The sequence below is a fragment of the Leguminivora glycinivorella genome, chromosome 11, assembly GCF_023078275.1.
Source record: "Leguminivora glycinivorella isolate SPB_JAAS2020 chromosome 11, LegGlyc_1.1, whole genome shotgun sequence".
NCBI classification, from domain to species: Eukaryota; Metazoa; Arthropoda; class Insecta; order Lepidoptera; family Tortricidae; genus Leguminivora; species Leguminivora glycinivorella.
Window position 1 is genome coordinate 19,968,087 of NC_062981.1, and position 16,031 is coordinate 19,984,117.

At 41.1% G+C, this 16,031-nt stretch overlaps 1 protein-coding gene across 4 annotated transcripts in view; it reads left to right on the plus strand.

Moving 5' to 3' along the window:
• LOC125230944 (disks large homolog 5) overlaps positions 1–16,031 on the plus strand; it is a 61,739-nt gene that overhangs the window by 10,245 nt on the left and 35,463 nt on the right. For 2 of the 4 annotated variants that reach the window (XM_048136242.1, XM_048136244.1), the window contains exons 4-9: positions 48–322; positions 2,343–2,458; positions 5,680–5,802; positions 7,575–7,692; positions 8,887–9,032; positions 14,147–14,270. In XM_048136242.1, coding sequence (XP_047992199.1) covers positions 48–322; positions 2,343–2,458; positions 5,680–5,802; positions 7,575–7,692; positions 8,887–9,032; positions 14,147–14,270 — 902 coding nt within the window. The remainder of the gene's footprint in view (positions 1–47; positions 323–2,342; positions 2,459–5,679; positions 5,803–7,574; positions 7,693–8,886; positions 9,033–14,146; positions 14,271–16,031) is intronic. The other 2 variants (XM_048136243.1, XM_048136245.1) reach the window with 1 other exon arrangement.

A 16,031-nucleotide genomic window follows, 5' to 3' on the forward strand; every position in this document is an offset into this window, starting at 1 on the left:
CTAATGAAGTTACATAAATTATTTACCATATATTTTTTCTTAATCAGCACAATTTTCAGAGTCAATGTCCCACACATACGTGAGCAACGAGCGCCACAATGCCTCACAGCTGCCCACCATACCGATCCCCATCGACTATGACAGTAATAACTACGACAAGAATTATGTGAAGCATGGACACCACGCCCCGTATGAATACGATGCGCTTAGCAAGCAGACCAATGAGAGCTTGAAACAGCAGTGTGAGAAGGCGCTACATGAATTGAATCAGCTGAGGCGACAGCATACAGAGACTTCGAGGCGCTGCGAGCATGTTATGAAGGTAGGTTTGTAGTTTTATCACAGAATATATAAATAATAGTACAAGTACAGAAGGCTCACTCCTTTGATGCAAAATGCCGCCATTTTAAATGCTTACCTACACTAACAAACGGACCGCACGCGAGCAGCCGACATTGAATTCTATTGCGCCGCGCGAAGGTCGTCACCAGTGAATGGGCCGCCGGCATGTACTTGTAGCGCGGCGATAGAATCGCGGAGTGAGCCGCCCCTGGTTTTATACCTACTATTTGTAGTAGTGTTTGTTTACTACTACAAATAGATTAATGAGCCTGAAACAACTGTGTGAGGAGGCACTACATGAGTTAAATCAGTTGAGGAGACAGCATACAGAGACTTCGAAGCGCTGTGAGCATGTTATGAAGGTACAAATTACAAATAGAATTTTTTTTTTTAATTAGCGCTGCAAAGAAGCGCTTAAGAAGGTAAGTTGAAAGTACAAATAGATGAAATAACCAGTGCGAGAAAGTGCTACAAGAACTGAACCAGTAGAAATGGCAGGATACAGATACCTACAATAGTCACTGGCATAAATGAGCCATTTTTCCCAAAGTTGTCCACCCCACTTTTTTTGTAACATGGGTATTTTTTACGCGATTCATACTCAGAATCGAGAGCTCTTTCAATCCTGATATAGGAGAAAAAAAAATGTCCCAAGATTTCCATACATTTTTTCGAACCTTCCATTCCGTTACCGCCTTACAAAATGTATGAAAAAATGGTAACGGAATGGGAAAAAACCTTGGGACACTTTTGTCTCCTATTAGGATTGAAAGGGCTCGCGATTCTGAGTGGAAAACACATAAAAATTTCCAAATCCAAAAAAAAAGTGGGATGGACAACTTTGAAAAACATGGCCCAAATAAGTGATGATTTCTGTACCTTGTCGCTTTTAATCGTTTGACAATTTCGTATGACATTTCAAATAAGAAGTTAATGTGACAAGGTATCACTTATTTATGCCAGTGACTGTACATAAAAGTAAATACAACACACTAACTACAAATTCAACAAAACTACAAATAGCTACAAAGAGCTTTAAGTTCATATTTTACTGATTCACAAATCGCTTCAATACCAATTGTAAGACTAATACTTTCCGTCCTTACTGTTTACATAAAAATTACAGTCCATCTGTGCTATTCTACGATAAAGCATTTTACACTAAAAAATGCACCTATGTACATAACTAGTGGTGATCTCATTCTATGTAAATGCGGCATAACGTGTCTGTTTAGCCGTGCACTGAGGTTGTCTCGCGAAAATCGACAATTTTATTCATATCACGTGAAGGCTTGCATTAGCCTGAAACAAAGTTGATCTTAGACACTCTAAAATCACGAACTATAATGATTATTATAAACTGAAATAGATACCACACACTAAAGAAAAAGCGATCAAGCCCACTGGTGGCGAAGCCGGGAATCGAACCCGGGCCACCAGCTATTGCTGCTGACGTCGACTGCTACACCACGCCGACCGCCGAGGTACCCGTCGAAATTTCGACCCTTCTCCTTTTTAGGGTTCCGTACCAAAAAGGTACAAAAGGAACCCTTATGGTGCGACTCTGTCCGTCTGTCACGTTTCTAAATATCTCGAGAACTACTTAAACTTATCCTATCGACTTGAAATTTGGTATAGTTATGAACATTATTAACCTCTACAAAATTAAAGGATATTTTCTTTTTTGTTTTTTTTTGTTTAGTGTGTGGTATCTATTTCAGTTTATAATTTATATATAGTAGTGTTACTACTTAAAAAAACAAATCAATTTTTTTTAATAAAATAATTTGATTTGTTCCCTACATCGATATAATGATTATAATGAATATCCACATCTAAGGGACTGGTCCCATCAAAAGAGAGCGAGCGATTTATAAGTTCTTCCCTCGGCAATGCTCTATCATCGCGTCTCTTTTATTTACTTGGGAGCGGATATCTTCTGTTCATTTGTATCGCCAATAGAGGTGAGACTAGTGCCTAAATTATTTGTTTTTTGTCAGGAATTGGAATACTTCCGCGGACAGCATAGGGCAGCCATGAACCAGCTAGAAGTATCCGCGCAGGAGGCCTCCAGTCTCCGGGGGAAGTATGGGGACCTGTTGAATGACAATCAGAGGTAAGTTATACTAGCATCTTCGCAATGATAGTGTTTCTGTTTAGAGTGTTTAGTCAACTCTGTGCTGTGCTTTTTATCAAAGTATCGTTAGCCTATCGACGCGGAATTGAATCTAGCCGACCAAAAAACGCTCGTTAGTCTGAAAACGCTTACGCGTCGTCGTCTCTGATTGCATCCGTACGCATGTTTATACCAAAGACATATGTAACTCCGTATAGACGGATAAAGTCTAAGAAAAAAACATACCTCAAAGCCATAGAGAAAGAGGTACGGTGGCCTAGATGGCGTTACACCTTTGGGGAACGCTCGGCTAGATGGCGTTAATATTAATATTTGACATTTTAACACATATCAAGCTAACAATATGAGTCAAATTGTCAAAACTGAGGTTCAAAAGTTTTAAGCCTGTGTCGAGAGATGGCAGTCTATGCACTGTGTTTACACATTTTACTGCCACTGCACACTGACAGTAACTCTCTATAATACTCGATCCTCTTTGTTTATACTAACGAGCGATATTTAATCGGCGAAAGCCGATTCCGCGTTATGTTTAGGGAGAGTTATGAATGATTCGCGGTTATATTCATTAGACTTATATTGATCGGGATATAGACTGTGATTACCTTTCTGATTTTTGTCACGCTCCCGATGTTTCGACGCAGTTGCATGCATCATGATCACGAAAAACTGAAGAAGGCGGGTGGATATCATGTATGTCGTTTCCGTGATCATGCAACTGTGTCGAAATATCGGGAGCGCCACAAAAATCAAAAAGGTAATCACGGTCTATATCCCGGTCAATAGGGGAACTGTGTATAAGACGGGGACGCTAAGGTAAAACAGAAAAAAAAACGGAGTTTTTGAAGTAGCATATTTATTATTTATTTATGGCACATACACAACTAAATCAAGTTTAATTTGGCATACGTTTTAATGAGATCAATAATCATAGGATTTAAGGAAAAAAGAAAATAGCAAAAAGTAGAAAAACATCATCTTACCCCACGTATGGGGGTAAGACGAGGACATCATTGCATCTTTTGACCACGTCCCTCTATTCGTTTTTAGGGTTCCGTAGCCAACTAGGAACCCTTATAGTTTCGCCATGTCTGTCTGTCCGTCCGTCCGTCCGTCCGTCCGTCCGTCCGTCCGTCCGTCCGTCCGCGGATAATCTCAGTAACCGTAAGCACTAGAAAGCTGAAATTTGGTACCAATATGTATATCAATCACGCCAACAAAGTGCAAAAATAAAAAATGGAAAAAAATGTTTTATTAGGGTACCCACCCTACATGTAAAGTGGGGGCTGATTTTTTTTTTCATTTCAACCCCAACGTGTGATATACTGTTGGATAGGTATTTAAAAATGAATAAGGGTTTACTAAGATCGTTTTTTGATAATATTAATATCTTCGGAAATAATCGCTCCTAAAGGAAAAAAAAGTGCGTCCCCCCCCCCTCTAACTTTTGAACCATATGTTTAAAAAATATGAAAAAAATCACAAAAGTAGAACTTTATAAAGACTTTCTAGGAAAATTGTTTTGAACTTGATAGGTTCAGTAGTTTTTGAGAAAAATACGAAAAACTACGGAACCCTACACTGAGCGTGGCCCGACACGCTCTTGGCCGGTTTTTTCTTTTATATCTTCGTACCATTGTGTTCACCTGAAACGATACACAAACAAAAAAATAACAATTACCCAACAAACATTTACAAGCAATAACCTTCACAAAGTTATATGAGGCAAGATGGGGCAATACCCTGTCTTACTTCAAACGGCTTGCCCCGTCTTGCCCGCACCGCCAATTGTGCAAAATAATAATATTATTAAATCACACGTCAATATTCAAGTACCAAGCCATACAAAGCAAGACGCTCAATAAAATCTTAAACGTGGTTATAAATCAACAATAAACACACAGTTTTATGTATATATCTCTAGGCTTCAAAAATTAGATCGCGACCACACGAAAATACGTTTCGACCTGTAGCTCCGATACGCGTGCACGCTCGCTCACTGTCGTCACCGCATTAATGGCGGCTTGCAAATGGCGTCCGGTCGGCTGTTGCATGACGTTTGTGTGGTATCTAGTTTGGCGTATGTGTGCGTGACCCCATCATACCCCGCGTCCCCGTCTTATACACAGTTCCCCTATAAGTCTAATGTTTGGGGAGACTGCCACCGCAGTAGTGACACGTTGGAGCTAGGAAATTGTCAGTATGAGGGCCTGAGGGCTCTCTAATAACTCGACACACACGCTCAATAAATGTGCAATTGCACGCAGGTAAAGGGGAATTTATAGAAAACCCGTCCAAGGGAGTTATGAAATTTCAAGTACCATAATTAGGAATATTGCAAACTTGAGTCTTTAAATCGCTCTGGCAAGCGGTCGCTATTAAACTTAATCTCATCTGCAATATTTAACTTCCGCTCCAAGTTGGACATTTTTTTTAAAATATTTCGTCGGTGGCAAACAAGCATACGGTCCGCCTGATGGAAAGCGGTCACCGTCACCTATGGACGCCTGCAACTCATGGAGTGTCACGTGCGCGTTGCCAACCCATTAGAAACTTGTACACTCCTTTTTGCTGTGTTAAGTATACAGCAAAAAAGAGTGTACAAGTTCCAAGGAGGGTTTGGGTTGCCGACGACTCAAAGGACAATAGACGGAAAAAAATGAGTTCTGTAGGTCTTTCCGTCACCAGCACACCGCATCCTCGTTGAGCTCTGGCAGCCTTACTCACCGGCAGGAACACAACACTAATGAAAGTGAATAATCTTTTCCGATAAGTGGAAGCAAAGATGGAAGTTTTATGAATGGTACTAAGTCTCCCTGAATATAAACACATTGAAAATGAAAATGAAAATGAAATGTTTATTTTTCAAGTAGGCATATTACAATGCGCATATGAACGTCAAATAAAGCTACGCTGGCTCTGGCTCTAACCCTACGCCTCAGACTCGAGAAGATTTCAGTCCCCCCTCAGTTGGGAGGGGGTATCCACTATGGGACCGGCAAGAAACTCGGCGGGCAACTTCTTTTCAAAACATTACATCTTATAATTAACATGCATTAAATAACAAGATACAATTTAACATGCAAAAGTATTCATCAAAGAATATGAACAGACTAGGTACTCTATGGAAATTAATTTCAATAAATTATATTATTGCTTAATAATACGTCGTTCTTCTTCAGATATTGTTTAACTTGTTATAGATTGGAGCGTGAAGTCCAACATCTGCAGCAAAGTGGGACTGCTGAGGGCAGCTCCGATGCCCTAGTACACACCCTAAGAAAGTATGAAGCACTTAAGGAGGAGTTTGAGTGCTACCAAAAGAGGTAAGTATTTATTAATTACTCCTTTTTCTGCAATAAGTTATTATAATAATAAATAAATAAGCCAAAAATCTCCACAACCGTGAGGTGTACAATCTCAGGAATTACTTCCTTAACAACGAGTGCGGGATGCATCGTGATGTGGTGGCAGTGGACGGAAACCTCACGCCGCTCTCCTTGGCGAAAGAGAACTGGCGCAAACCTGTGGTACTAAATACTGCGGACCGCAAGGCGGTATGGGAAAGCAAGCAGCTACACGGGCGGTTCTACAAGGCCCTCACGGGACCCGATGTAGATCTGCTCGCATCGGTGAACTGGTTACGATTCGGGGACCTCTTCGGAGAAACCGAGGGTTTTGCCTGTGCAATTGCGGACGAAGTTATGATGACGAACAACTACCGGAAATATATCCTGAAGGACGGTACGGTCGACATTTGTCGGGCATGCCGCCGTCCCGGAGAGTCACTCAGGCATATTATTTCCGGTTGTTCTCATCTTGCTAACGGCGAGTACTTGCACAGACATAATCTCGTAGCCAGGATTATTCACCAGCAACTTGCTCTTCAATACGGCCTTGTGGACCGCGAAGTACCGTACTACAAGTACTTACCTGCGCCAGTTCTCGAAAATGGTCGTGCCACGCTCTATTGGGATCGATCTATTATCACTGACAGGACTATTGTAGCCAATAAGCCTGACATTGTGATAATAGATCGACTGCAATGCCGGGCAGTGCTCGTTGACATCACCATCCCCCATGATGAGAATCTCGTGAAAGCCGAGAAGGACAAGTCCAGTAAGTACCTAGACTTGGCTCACGAGATAACCGCCATGTGGGATGTTGATTCAACGATCATTGTTCCGATAGTCGTTTCAGCGAACGGTCTCATAGCGAAGAGTCTCGACCAACATCTTAAGAGACTCTCGCTAGGTGGCTGGATCAAGGGCCAGTTGCAGAAGGACACAGCGCGGATAGTTCGACGGTTCCCTCTCTGCAGCCCTAACCACCGGCAGCTTGGGCCCTGCCCCGCTGCTGGCGGCACCCTAGGTTAGGTTTTTTATAATGTGTTTATATGTGTTTTATATTGTTTTGTAAGTGGTTTTGTATTTTACTTTTATATTCATATTATAAACAGCCTAGCCTAAGATTTGAAAGAAATAAAGAGAATAATAAATAATAAATATTATAGGACATTCTTACACAGATTGACTGAGGCCCACGGTAAGCTCAAGAAGGCTTGTGTTGTGGGTTCTCAGATAACGATATATATATAATATATAAATACTTATATACATAGAAAACATCCATGACTCAGGAACAAATATCTGTGCTCATCACACAAATAAATGCCCTTACCGGGATTCGAACCCGGGACCGCGGCGCAGCAGGCAGGGTCACTACCGACTGCGCCAGACCGGTCGTCAGTTATTGTTAGTTAGTATTTACAAAATGGTGAAAAATTTGGCTGGCTTGGTTGAAGTCTCAGTTGGCAGGGAATATCGATTCAGAGGCCGTGAGTTAAAGTCTGACACAAGGCAGACATTTTCCACGTTTAAATTTATCATCATCATCATCATATTAGCCCTTTATCGCCCACTGCTGAGCATAGGCCTCTCTACGCCACTTTTCCCGGTACTGGGCTAATCTCATCCAGTACCTTACATTTGTTAGCGGCCACCATTCCGTTAACATTTTAGTCCACCTGCCGTCACTCTGCCTAGCAACATGTCCCGCCCAACTCCATTTAAATTTAAACTATGTACTTTGTCCACAGATACGACGATCTACTGGAGAACCACAACCTGACTTTAGAAAAGCTTCGCCTCGTCCAAGAAGAGAACAGTCGACTGAAAACGCAATGTCACGAACTTACGCAAGAGAGGAACTCCGTGGTGAGTACTACCTTGGCTAAGGCTTTGTATTCCTGCCGATGAGTAAGGCTGCCAGAGCTCAACGAGGGTGCGGTGTGCTGACGACGGGAGGACTTACGGAACTAATTTGTTCCATCTATTGTCCTTTGAGTCGTCGGCAACCCGAACCCTCCTTGGAACTTGTACACTCCTTTTTGCTGTGTACTTATACTTAACACAGCAACAGGGAGTATACAACTTTCTAATGGGGTGGCAACGCGTATGTGAGCAGGCGTCCATAGGTTACGGTGACCGCTTTCCATCAGGCGGACTGTATGGTTGTTTGCCACCGACGTAGTATAAAAAAAGGGCACTGGTCCCACCAAAAGCCCTATGAGCTATCATCGATAGAAAAAATCGGCTTGGCAGACGGACAGACAGACACACGAGTGACATAGGCTACTTTTTGTCTCTGTCTAACGCAAGCGAAGCCGCGGGCAAAAGCTAGTTTTCTATAAGTTCTCAGTGAGAGAATGCTGGTTTTGGCACGGTTGTGACAAATGTTAACATAAACATTAAATAAATGTCATATACAAAGAAAAAGTGACCAAAGCCTCCAGTGCTCCGAGCTGGACTTTTTCTTTGTATATGACATTTATTTAATGTTTAGAACATAATAGTAGTGTTACTACTTAAAAATAACAAGTTAAAATATTTTCTATGAAAGTAATTTAATTTGTTCTTAGAGAGTTAAAATGTTAACATTTCAACACACCATTTAACCTTTTGAACGCTTTGCCTCTCGCGTCAAAATGTGGCCTACACGCCAATACCTAACGAAAATAAACCGTATCTGTCAGCAGGACATTTGCTTTGCCATAGCAACTTTAGGCCTTGCTGGGGATCGATTTTTGAATTTCGATCGCACGAATTCGCCCTTCGAAAGTCTGGAAAACGACGTAATGCTATTTTTGAAAAAGGATGGCTAGTAATTTTAAAACTAGTGGTAATGACCACTCGTTTTAGTCTCGTCTAGTCTCGTCGTGGTTTCGTCTAGTGGTATAATGACCACTCGTTTTCGATTCTGTTAGTAGAGTTCAAATCGCTAGTAGTGGAGATATTGAACAAATTTTGCGAAATCGAATGGCCGAGACTCAAAAATCGGCCCCCTGGCGTCGTGGTCACGACACGACAGCACACGTCAAAGAGTTAAAAAATGTTTTTTTTTTTTTATAGATTCGCGAGCGGAACACCTTGAAGCAACAAGTAGCGAACGTGGTCCGCCAATGGGAGGGCGGCGCGAGAGAGCGTGCCGATATGAAGAGGCTGACAGACGAGCGGAACGCTGCTATGGCGGAGTACACACTCATTATGAGCGAGAGGTAAGTTGACCGTTCAAAGGGATCTACTGAAAAACCGGCCAAGAGCGTGTCGGGCCACGATCAGTGTAGGGTTCCGTAGTTTTCCGTATTTTTCTCAAAAACCACTGAACCTATCGAGTTCAAAACAATTTTCCTAGAAAGTATTTATAAAGTTCTACTTTTGTGATTTTTTTCATATTTTTTAAACATATGGTTCAAAAGTTAGAGGGGGGGGGGACGCAATTTTTTTTCCTTTAGGAGAGATTATTTCCGAAAATATTAATATTATCAAAAAACGATCTTAGCAAACCCTTATTCATTTTTTAATACCTATCCAACAATATATAACACGTTGGGGTTGGAATGAAAAAAAATATCAGCCCCCACTTTACATGTAGGGGGGGTACCCTAATAAAACATTTTTTTCCATTTTTTATTTTTGCACTTTGTTGGCGTGATTGATATACATATTGGTACCAAATTTCAGCTTTCTAGTGCTAACGGTTACTGAGATTATCCGCGGACTGACGGACGGACGGACATGGTGAAACTATAAGGGTTCCTAGTTGACTACGGAACCCTAAAAAAGGAAACAGCGAGGTGATTAAGTAACACCAGAATTTGATTTTAAGAGGGCATTCAACGAAAACGTCGTAATAATGTAAAATTGATAGTTTTAGTCGGCAAAATGCTACACTTTCCGTCATCTAAAAGACTTATTAAGTTCAGGATTCGATTAGGACATCTTCTTAACTTACATGTTGTGAGACTGGATTTTTAAAAACTAACTCACTTAATTAATTATGTTTTTTTTTCTGGTGCATGTTTAGGAAAACCCGCGAAAAGTGCTGACTTAGTCCGTCTAATTTGTAAAATTTGGATAGTTTTGAATGCTTCAAGTGGTAAATTTGTATTATGTATATCCTGCACTACAATCTTCTGAGACTACTTCTTTGTTATAAGGCTTTAGAATAGAGTAAATGAGGATATGATGAATCCAATTTGTTTCAGAAATCACCTCAGAATAAGTGTCAATTTCTTCGAAAACTTACGTGTTTTTGAAGTAGTTTTAATATAAAAATAATCTGCAACGCTTACTCAAACAGATTTTATGCAAAAGTTTTCTATTAATTGCAATTTAATATTTTTGACGATTTTTTAAAAATGCCTCCTTATTACCGGTTACGCGCGCTTGCGATGTCAGTACCGCGGCAGAGCTTGTAGAGGCAGGACGTATGTTAGTCCGCTCCGCACGCGGCTCGACGATCGCGAAGTTATTTTGTCATTGTGTGCGGCACCCGCCGTGTCCAAAACCGCACTTGTGTGCGTGTTTGGCTGTACTGTTGCATGTATACTGCGACCGAAAACTTTGATCCTTGGGTTGACGACTTTGGTAACTAACTAATTAACTTGACTAATATTTTTAGTAAGTATTATTTATTATTGAATATCATTTTAGGTTACTGACTCGTCTCAACAAAATCTTTGACAATAGATGGTACTCAGGATCTGATGATGAAGTCAGATGGTAGTCATGAGTTCTCATCAACCAGGTCTTGAAACCATTTCGTGTTTGGGCTCGTTTGATTCACCTCAACAAGATCTTTGACAAGAGGTGATGGTACCCAGGATCTGATGATGAAGCCGGAAGGTAGTCATGAGTTCTCATCAACCAGGTCTTGAAACCATTTCGTGTTTGGGCTCGTTTGGTTCGTCTCAACAAGATCTTTGACAAGAGATGGTACCCAGGATCTGATGATGAAGCTGGAAGGTAGTCAAGGGAATTCATCAACCAGGTCTTGAAACCACTCCGTGTTTGGGCTCGTTTGGTTCGTCTCAACAAGATCTTTGACAAGAGGTGATGGTACCCAGGATCTGATGATGAAGCCGGAAGGTAGTCATGAGTTCTCATCAACCAGGTCTTGAAACCATTTCGTGTTTGGGCTCGTTTGATTCGTCTCAACAAGATCTTTGACAAGAGATGGTACCCAGGATCTGATGATGAAGCTGGAAGGTAGTCAAGAGTATTCCACGACCAGGTCTTGAAACCACTTCGTGTTTGGGTTCGTTTGATTCGTCTCAACAAGATCTTTGACAAGAGATGGTAATCACTCTTTTATACTCTGGCGCATCCACTGTCTCAGTGTGTCAACAGTCAACTAAAGCAGGTAGGCGTAGCGTAGAGTTGTATTTCCTTACAAAAAACTAATACCTATATGTGGACCTTCCTGTGCTCCATGCAATTAAAACAACATAATATTTAAAAACCGGCCGAGAGCGTGTCGGGTCACGCTCAGTGCCTACACTGAGCGTGGCCCGACACGCTCTCGGCCGGTTTTTAAAGCCGCGTTGGTAAATAGCCGCTCGGCTCTTCCGTAGTTTTCCATATTTTTCAAAAACTACAGAACCTATCAAGTTCAAAACAGTTTTCCTAGAAAGTTTATAAAGTTCTACTTTTGTGATTTTTAAATATTTTTTAAATATATGGTTAAAAAGTTAGAGGGGGGGGACACATTTTTTTTTCCTTTAGGAGCGATTATTCCCGAAAATATGAATATTATCAAAAAACGATTTCAGTAATTCATTTTTAAATACCTATCCAACAATAAATCATACGTTAGGGTTGAAATGAAAAAAAAATCACTCCCTACTTTACGTGTAGGGGGTACCCTAATAAAACATTTTTTCCACTTTTTATTTTTGCACTTTGTCGGCGTGACTGATATACATATTGGTACCAAATTTCAGCTCTCTAGTTCTAACGGTCACTGAGATTATCCGCGGACGGACGGACGGACGGAGGGACAGACAGACAGACATGGCGAAACTAGTTGACTACGAAACCCTAAAAACACATTTTAAATATAAAAAAAAACTACTTAAAATTAAAGAAAACCGATCTTAGTTCCATTATATATATGTACCTAGAAAACATCATCATCTTCCTTGCGTTATCCCGGCATTTGCCACGGCTCATGGGAGCCTGCGGTCCACTTTGACAACTAATCCCAAGATTTGGCGTAGGCACTAGTTTTTACGAAAGCGACTGCCATCTGACCTTTCAACCCAAAGGGTAAACTAGACCTTATTGGAATAAGTCCGGTTTCCTCACGATGTTTTCCTTCACCGAAAAGAACCTAGAAAACATATCATATACAAAATGAAATAAAACTAAGAAAACGGATTATATTCATTATACGCGATATAATCTGATTCCATAAATTTATTTCATGAGTAACTATCGCGGTGACAGAAGACAATATTATATACACAATTTATTATATTATAAAAGTTTTTTAATTTATTTCTTCCAAGGCTACACACGTTTTAATAAAAAAAACTGTGATAAGTTTAATAATTAAACTAAAAGGTCAAGTATTTATGCACGAAATCATGTATGCAAATATGTAATATATATGGTGGTGTTTTTACGCAAGTATCAATAATGGTTAGTCCGCAACGCTACTGACGGCGTGGCGGTACCGACCATGAATGCTATCCCTTTCGCTCTAGCCGCACGTAAGGTTGGTTCGAAGAGGATCGCACGCTATGTCTGTACCGCAGGCTACAATCGTTATGCTTCTGGTTATAGTGTGCGTCTGCACACAGGCGCACGCCAGCGCCGCCGGCGTCGAAATGCGAGCAAGCGGATTTTTTGAAAGCGCTCTTAATGCAAGAAGAAACAAATATCGCCGGTTGAAAAACCGAATATCGTGAGTGTTGTGTGTCGACAAGGTGACATCCCTAGTGCACAAACTGTTCAAGTGGGTAGTCAGGACCAAGTGCGGGTAGTTCGAAAAACTCGTACAGCTAGAAGATGTTGATGTCAGCTTCAGCCAGTCTGCTCCGAGACCACGGGGACAATGCCGTTCTTGAAACGTCGGAGGTTGGTGTTTAAAACAGTAATACGCGATTAAGTCCCGTTTGCAATTTTAAATATGATGAATTACAATTCGGTAAAATAAGAGTTTTTTCAGTACAGATAGTGCTTTTTACCCGCACTAGTGCGCAAAGTGGTAAATTTTTTGTTAGGTCGAAACTTCAGAGGGCCAATGTACTAAAAATCCTCGCCAATCCTTTCATCCTTTGTAATGCGGACTGCAAAGGAGTGGAATGCGCTCCCAGCATCGGTGTTCCCAGAGAAATACGACCTCGGTCTCTTTAAACGTAGAGTGAATAGGCTATTACTGAATCGGTGAGCTCCATCTTAGACTCTGTCTTCACTTCCCATCAGGTGTGACTAGGGTCAATCGCCGATCAGTCCATAATAAAAAAAAAATAACTAAAATACGTCGTATGATACACGTGCGAAAAGGAAATTCGTAGCTCGTGCCGTAGCCCCGTTCGGTCACAACTCGGACAATGGCGATCAAATATATGAAAGAGGCGCCTTGCTACGCACAGTCTAACGGCCCAGCCACGACATTGGTCTAAGCGCGGCAGCGGCGAGCGGTAGCCATACGTGCGAATGAAAAGTCCCATCGCTGTGTCTCGCTTCAATGTATGGCCGCCGCTCGCCGCTGTCGCGCTTAGACCAATGTCGTGGCTGAGCCGTTAAGCTGAGTTTAGACGTGCAAATTATTGCTGCAAGTTTTGAAACAGAAGTATATGCAAGAAAGAGATGCAGATATTTTCCACTCACTCTTACCACACCTCGGACACTGGTGATCAAATATATGAAAGAGGCGCGTTCCTAGCACACAGTCTAAGCTCGTGTAGGTGAACGCGTACTATGCTTGTATGAGTGAAATATCACAGGTCGACTGTTCGCGTTTTTGACAGGCGGTAACTGTGAGGTAACCGAGAGGGGGTGGGCGGCACTTTCAGCGGGGAGCGGGAGTGGCCATACTGTACGATAGTACTCTTTATTATACTGTGCTCTTACCTATAGTCTCAAAACTTGGTCTTAACTCAGGTTAAGCTCGTGTAGGTGAACGCGTACCATGCTTGTATGAGTGAGAGACAGGTCGACTAGTCTCGTTTTTGACAGGCGGTAACTGTGAGGTAACCGAGAGCGGGTTGGCGGCACTTTCATGTCATTGTCCCGAGGTGTGTTGCTAAGCCGAAACTTGTTAACAAACACCGGCAAGCCTGCGAATGTATGCGACTCTCTCTCAAAACCTTGTTTGTTACAGAGACACAGTCCACAAAGAAATGGAGAAACTGACTGACGACCTTCAAGCGGCAATGAAGAGGGTGGCAGCATTAGAAGCTGCACTACAGCTCTCGAGAGAAGAGCAGCGCGCACAAGCTCTACAGGTAATATATTATTATCTTGGGTCTTATAGTGTTCGATGTACTCCTCAATATAAGATTTTCTTATGAAGAATCAAAGACATATATAACTCCGTATAGACAGATAGAGTCTAAGAAAAAAACCTTTGATGGCGTTACACCTTTGGGGGACGCTCGGCTAGATGGCGCTAATATTAATATTTGACATTTTAACACATCTCGAGCTAAGAATATGGGGCAAATTGTCAAAACTGAGGTTCAAAAGTTTTAAGCCTGTGTCGAGAGATGGCAGTGTATGCACTGTGATTACACATTTTACTTTGACAGTAACTCTCTATAATACTCGATCCTCTTTGTGAAGAATAAAGAACTCCAGGATATTACTATCTTCTTTTTATTAACCTAATAACTAGGTACAAGTATTTTAGGTATTTGACGAATCTATACAGATATGTGTAGCCGCTTCGGCTGTAAGGTGCAGTCTAACGGCTCAGCCACGACATTGGTCTAAGCGCGACAGCGGTGAGCGGCGGCCATACATTGAAGCGAGACACAGCGATGGGACTTTTCATTCGCACGTATGGCTGCCGCTCACCGCTGTCGCGCTTAGACCAATGTCGTGGCTGGGCCGTAATGTAGGTACGCGGCGCGGGGATGCGTGACGTATGTGTGACGTCATGTGTCGTCAACTGGTCTTCTTACGAGTACTTGGGTAAACGTATATATGTTGTGAACATACAGACATAATGTGTCGCTTAACTTCAAACTTGGATTTACCCAAGTTTGAAGTTAACCCTTAAATGCATAGTGATGTGTATATGCATCATACAGACATATACAGGAAAAACTCTTACTGCGTGTGCATAAAAAAATATAATAAGTTGCCGGACAGTTTCAAAGAATTACCAGAAATCAAATTTAAAAAAGAACTTACTAAGTGGTTAATCAATAAGTGTTTTTATAGTGTAAAAGAATTCCTATTAGACTAAGTGATTATTAACTACATTTAATTATATTAAAATATATTTATAAATATTGACTGAAATCGAAAATTGTAGAAAATTGTTATGTATTTAGAATTGTATAGTGATCTTTTGACTTGGTTAAATTTCATTTGTCTAAATTTTCAATTGTATTTTATATCCGACAGTACTATTAATTAGTTTATTATAATAATATGTTGACATTTATTTACTTTGTGTATGAAATGCGACAGAATTTTTGCACACCAATAATGGTTGAATGTAAATGGAAACTACCTAATCATCTTTAACATCTTGTAACTATGTACCTACATTCTTGCAAAATAAAGGTTTCTTTTTTTCTTTCATATATTTTTGACTCTATTGACAGCATGCCAAAATTCAAATTTGAATAAATCTTTGTCAAGGTCATGCATTTAAGGGTTAATCGACACATATAATTCTCGTACAGTCCAACAAAAAAGTAGAAAGTGGCAATATTTTGGTGTCACCCCATTTTCTTATACAAAATTTCAAATGTCTTCGCCTGGCCTGCCTAATTTTCACTGACAGTATTTCCTGTACTAAGGGCCTTAACCTCGCAGTACAGGCAGCATGGTCGCGTGATAAACGATTTAAGGTCAGGCCGTCCTTTTCGCACTATTTGTAAGTGAGATAGGGACGCACCGATGCCATGGAGTTCCAATTAGTGTGCTATCCCCGCAGGGCCTCTCTTATTCGGTACTGTCACGTTTTGCTTCTATCTGACAGGCCAGTATCATGAGCCCTTTGACAGGATGGGACAGTATAACAATGTTTGGGT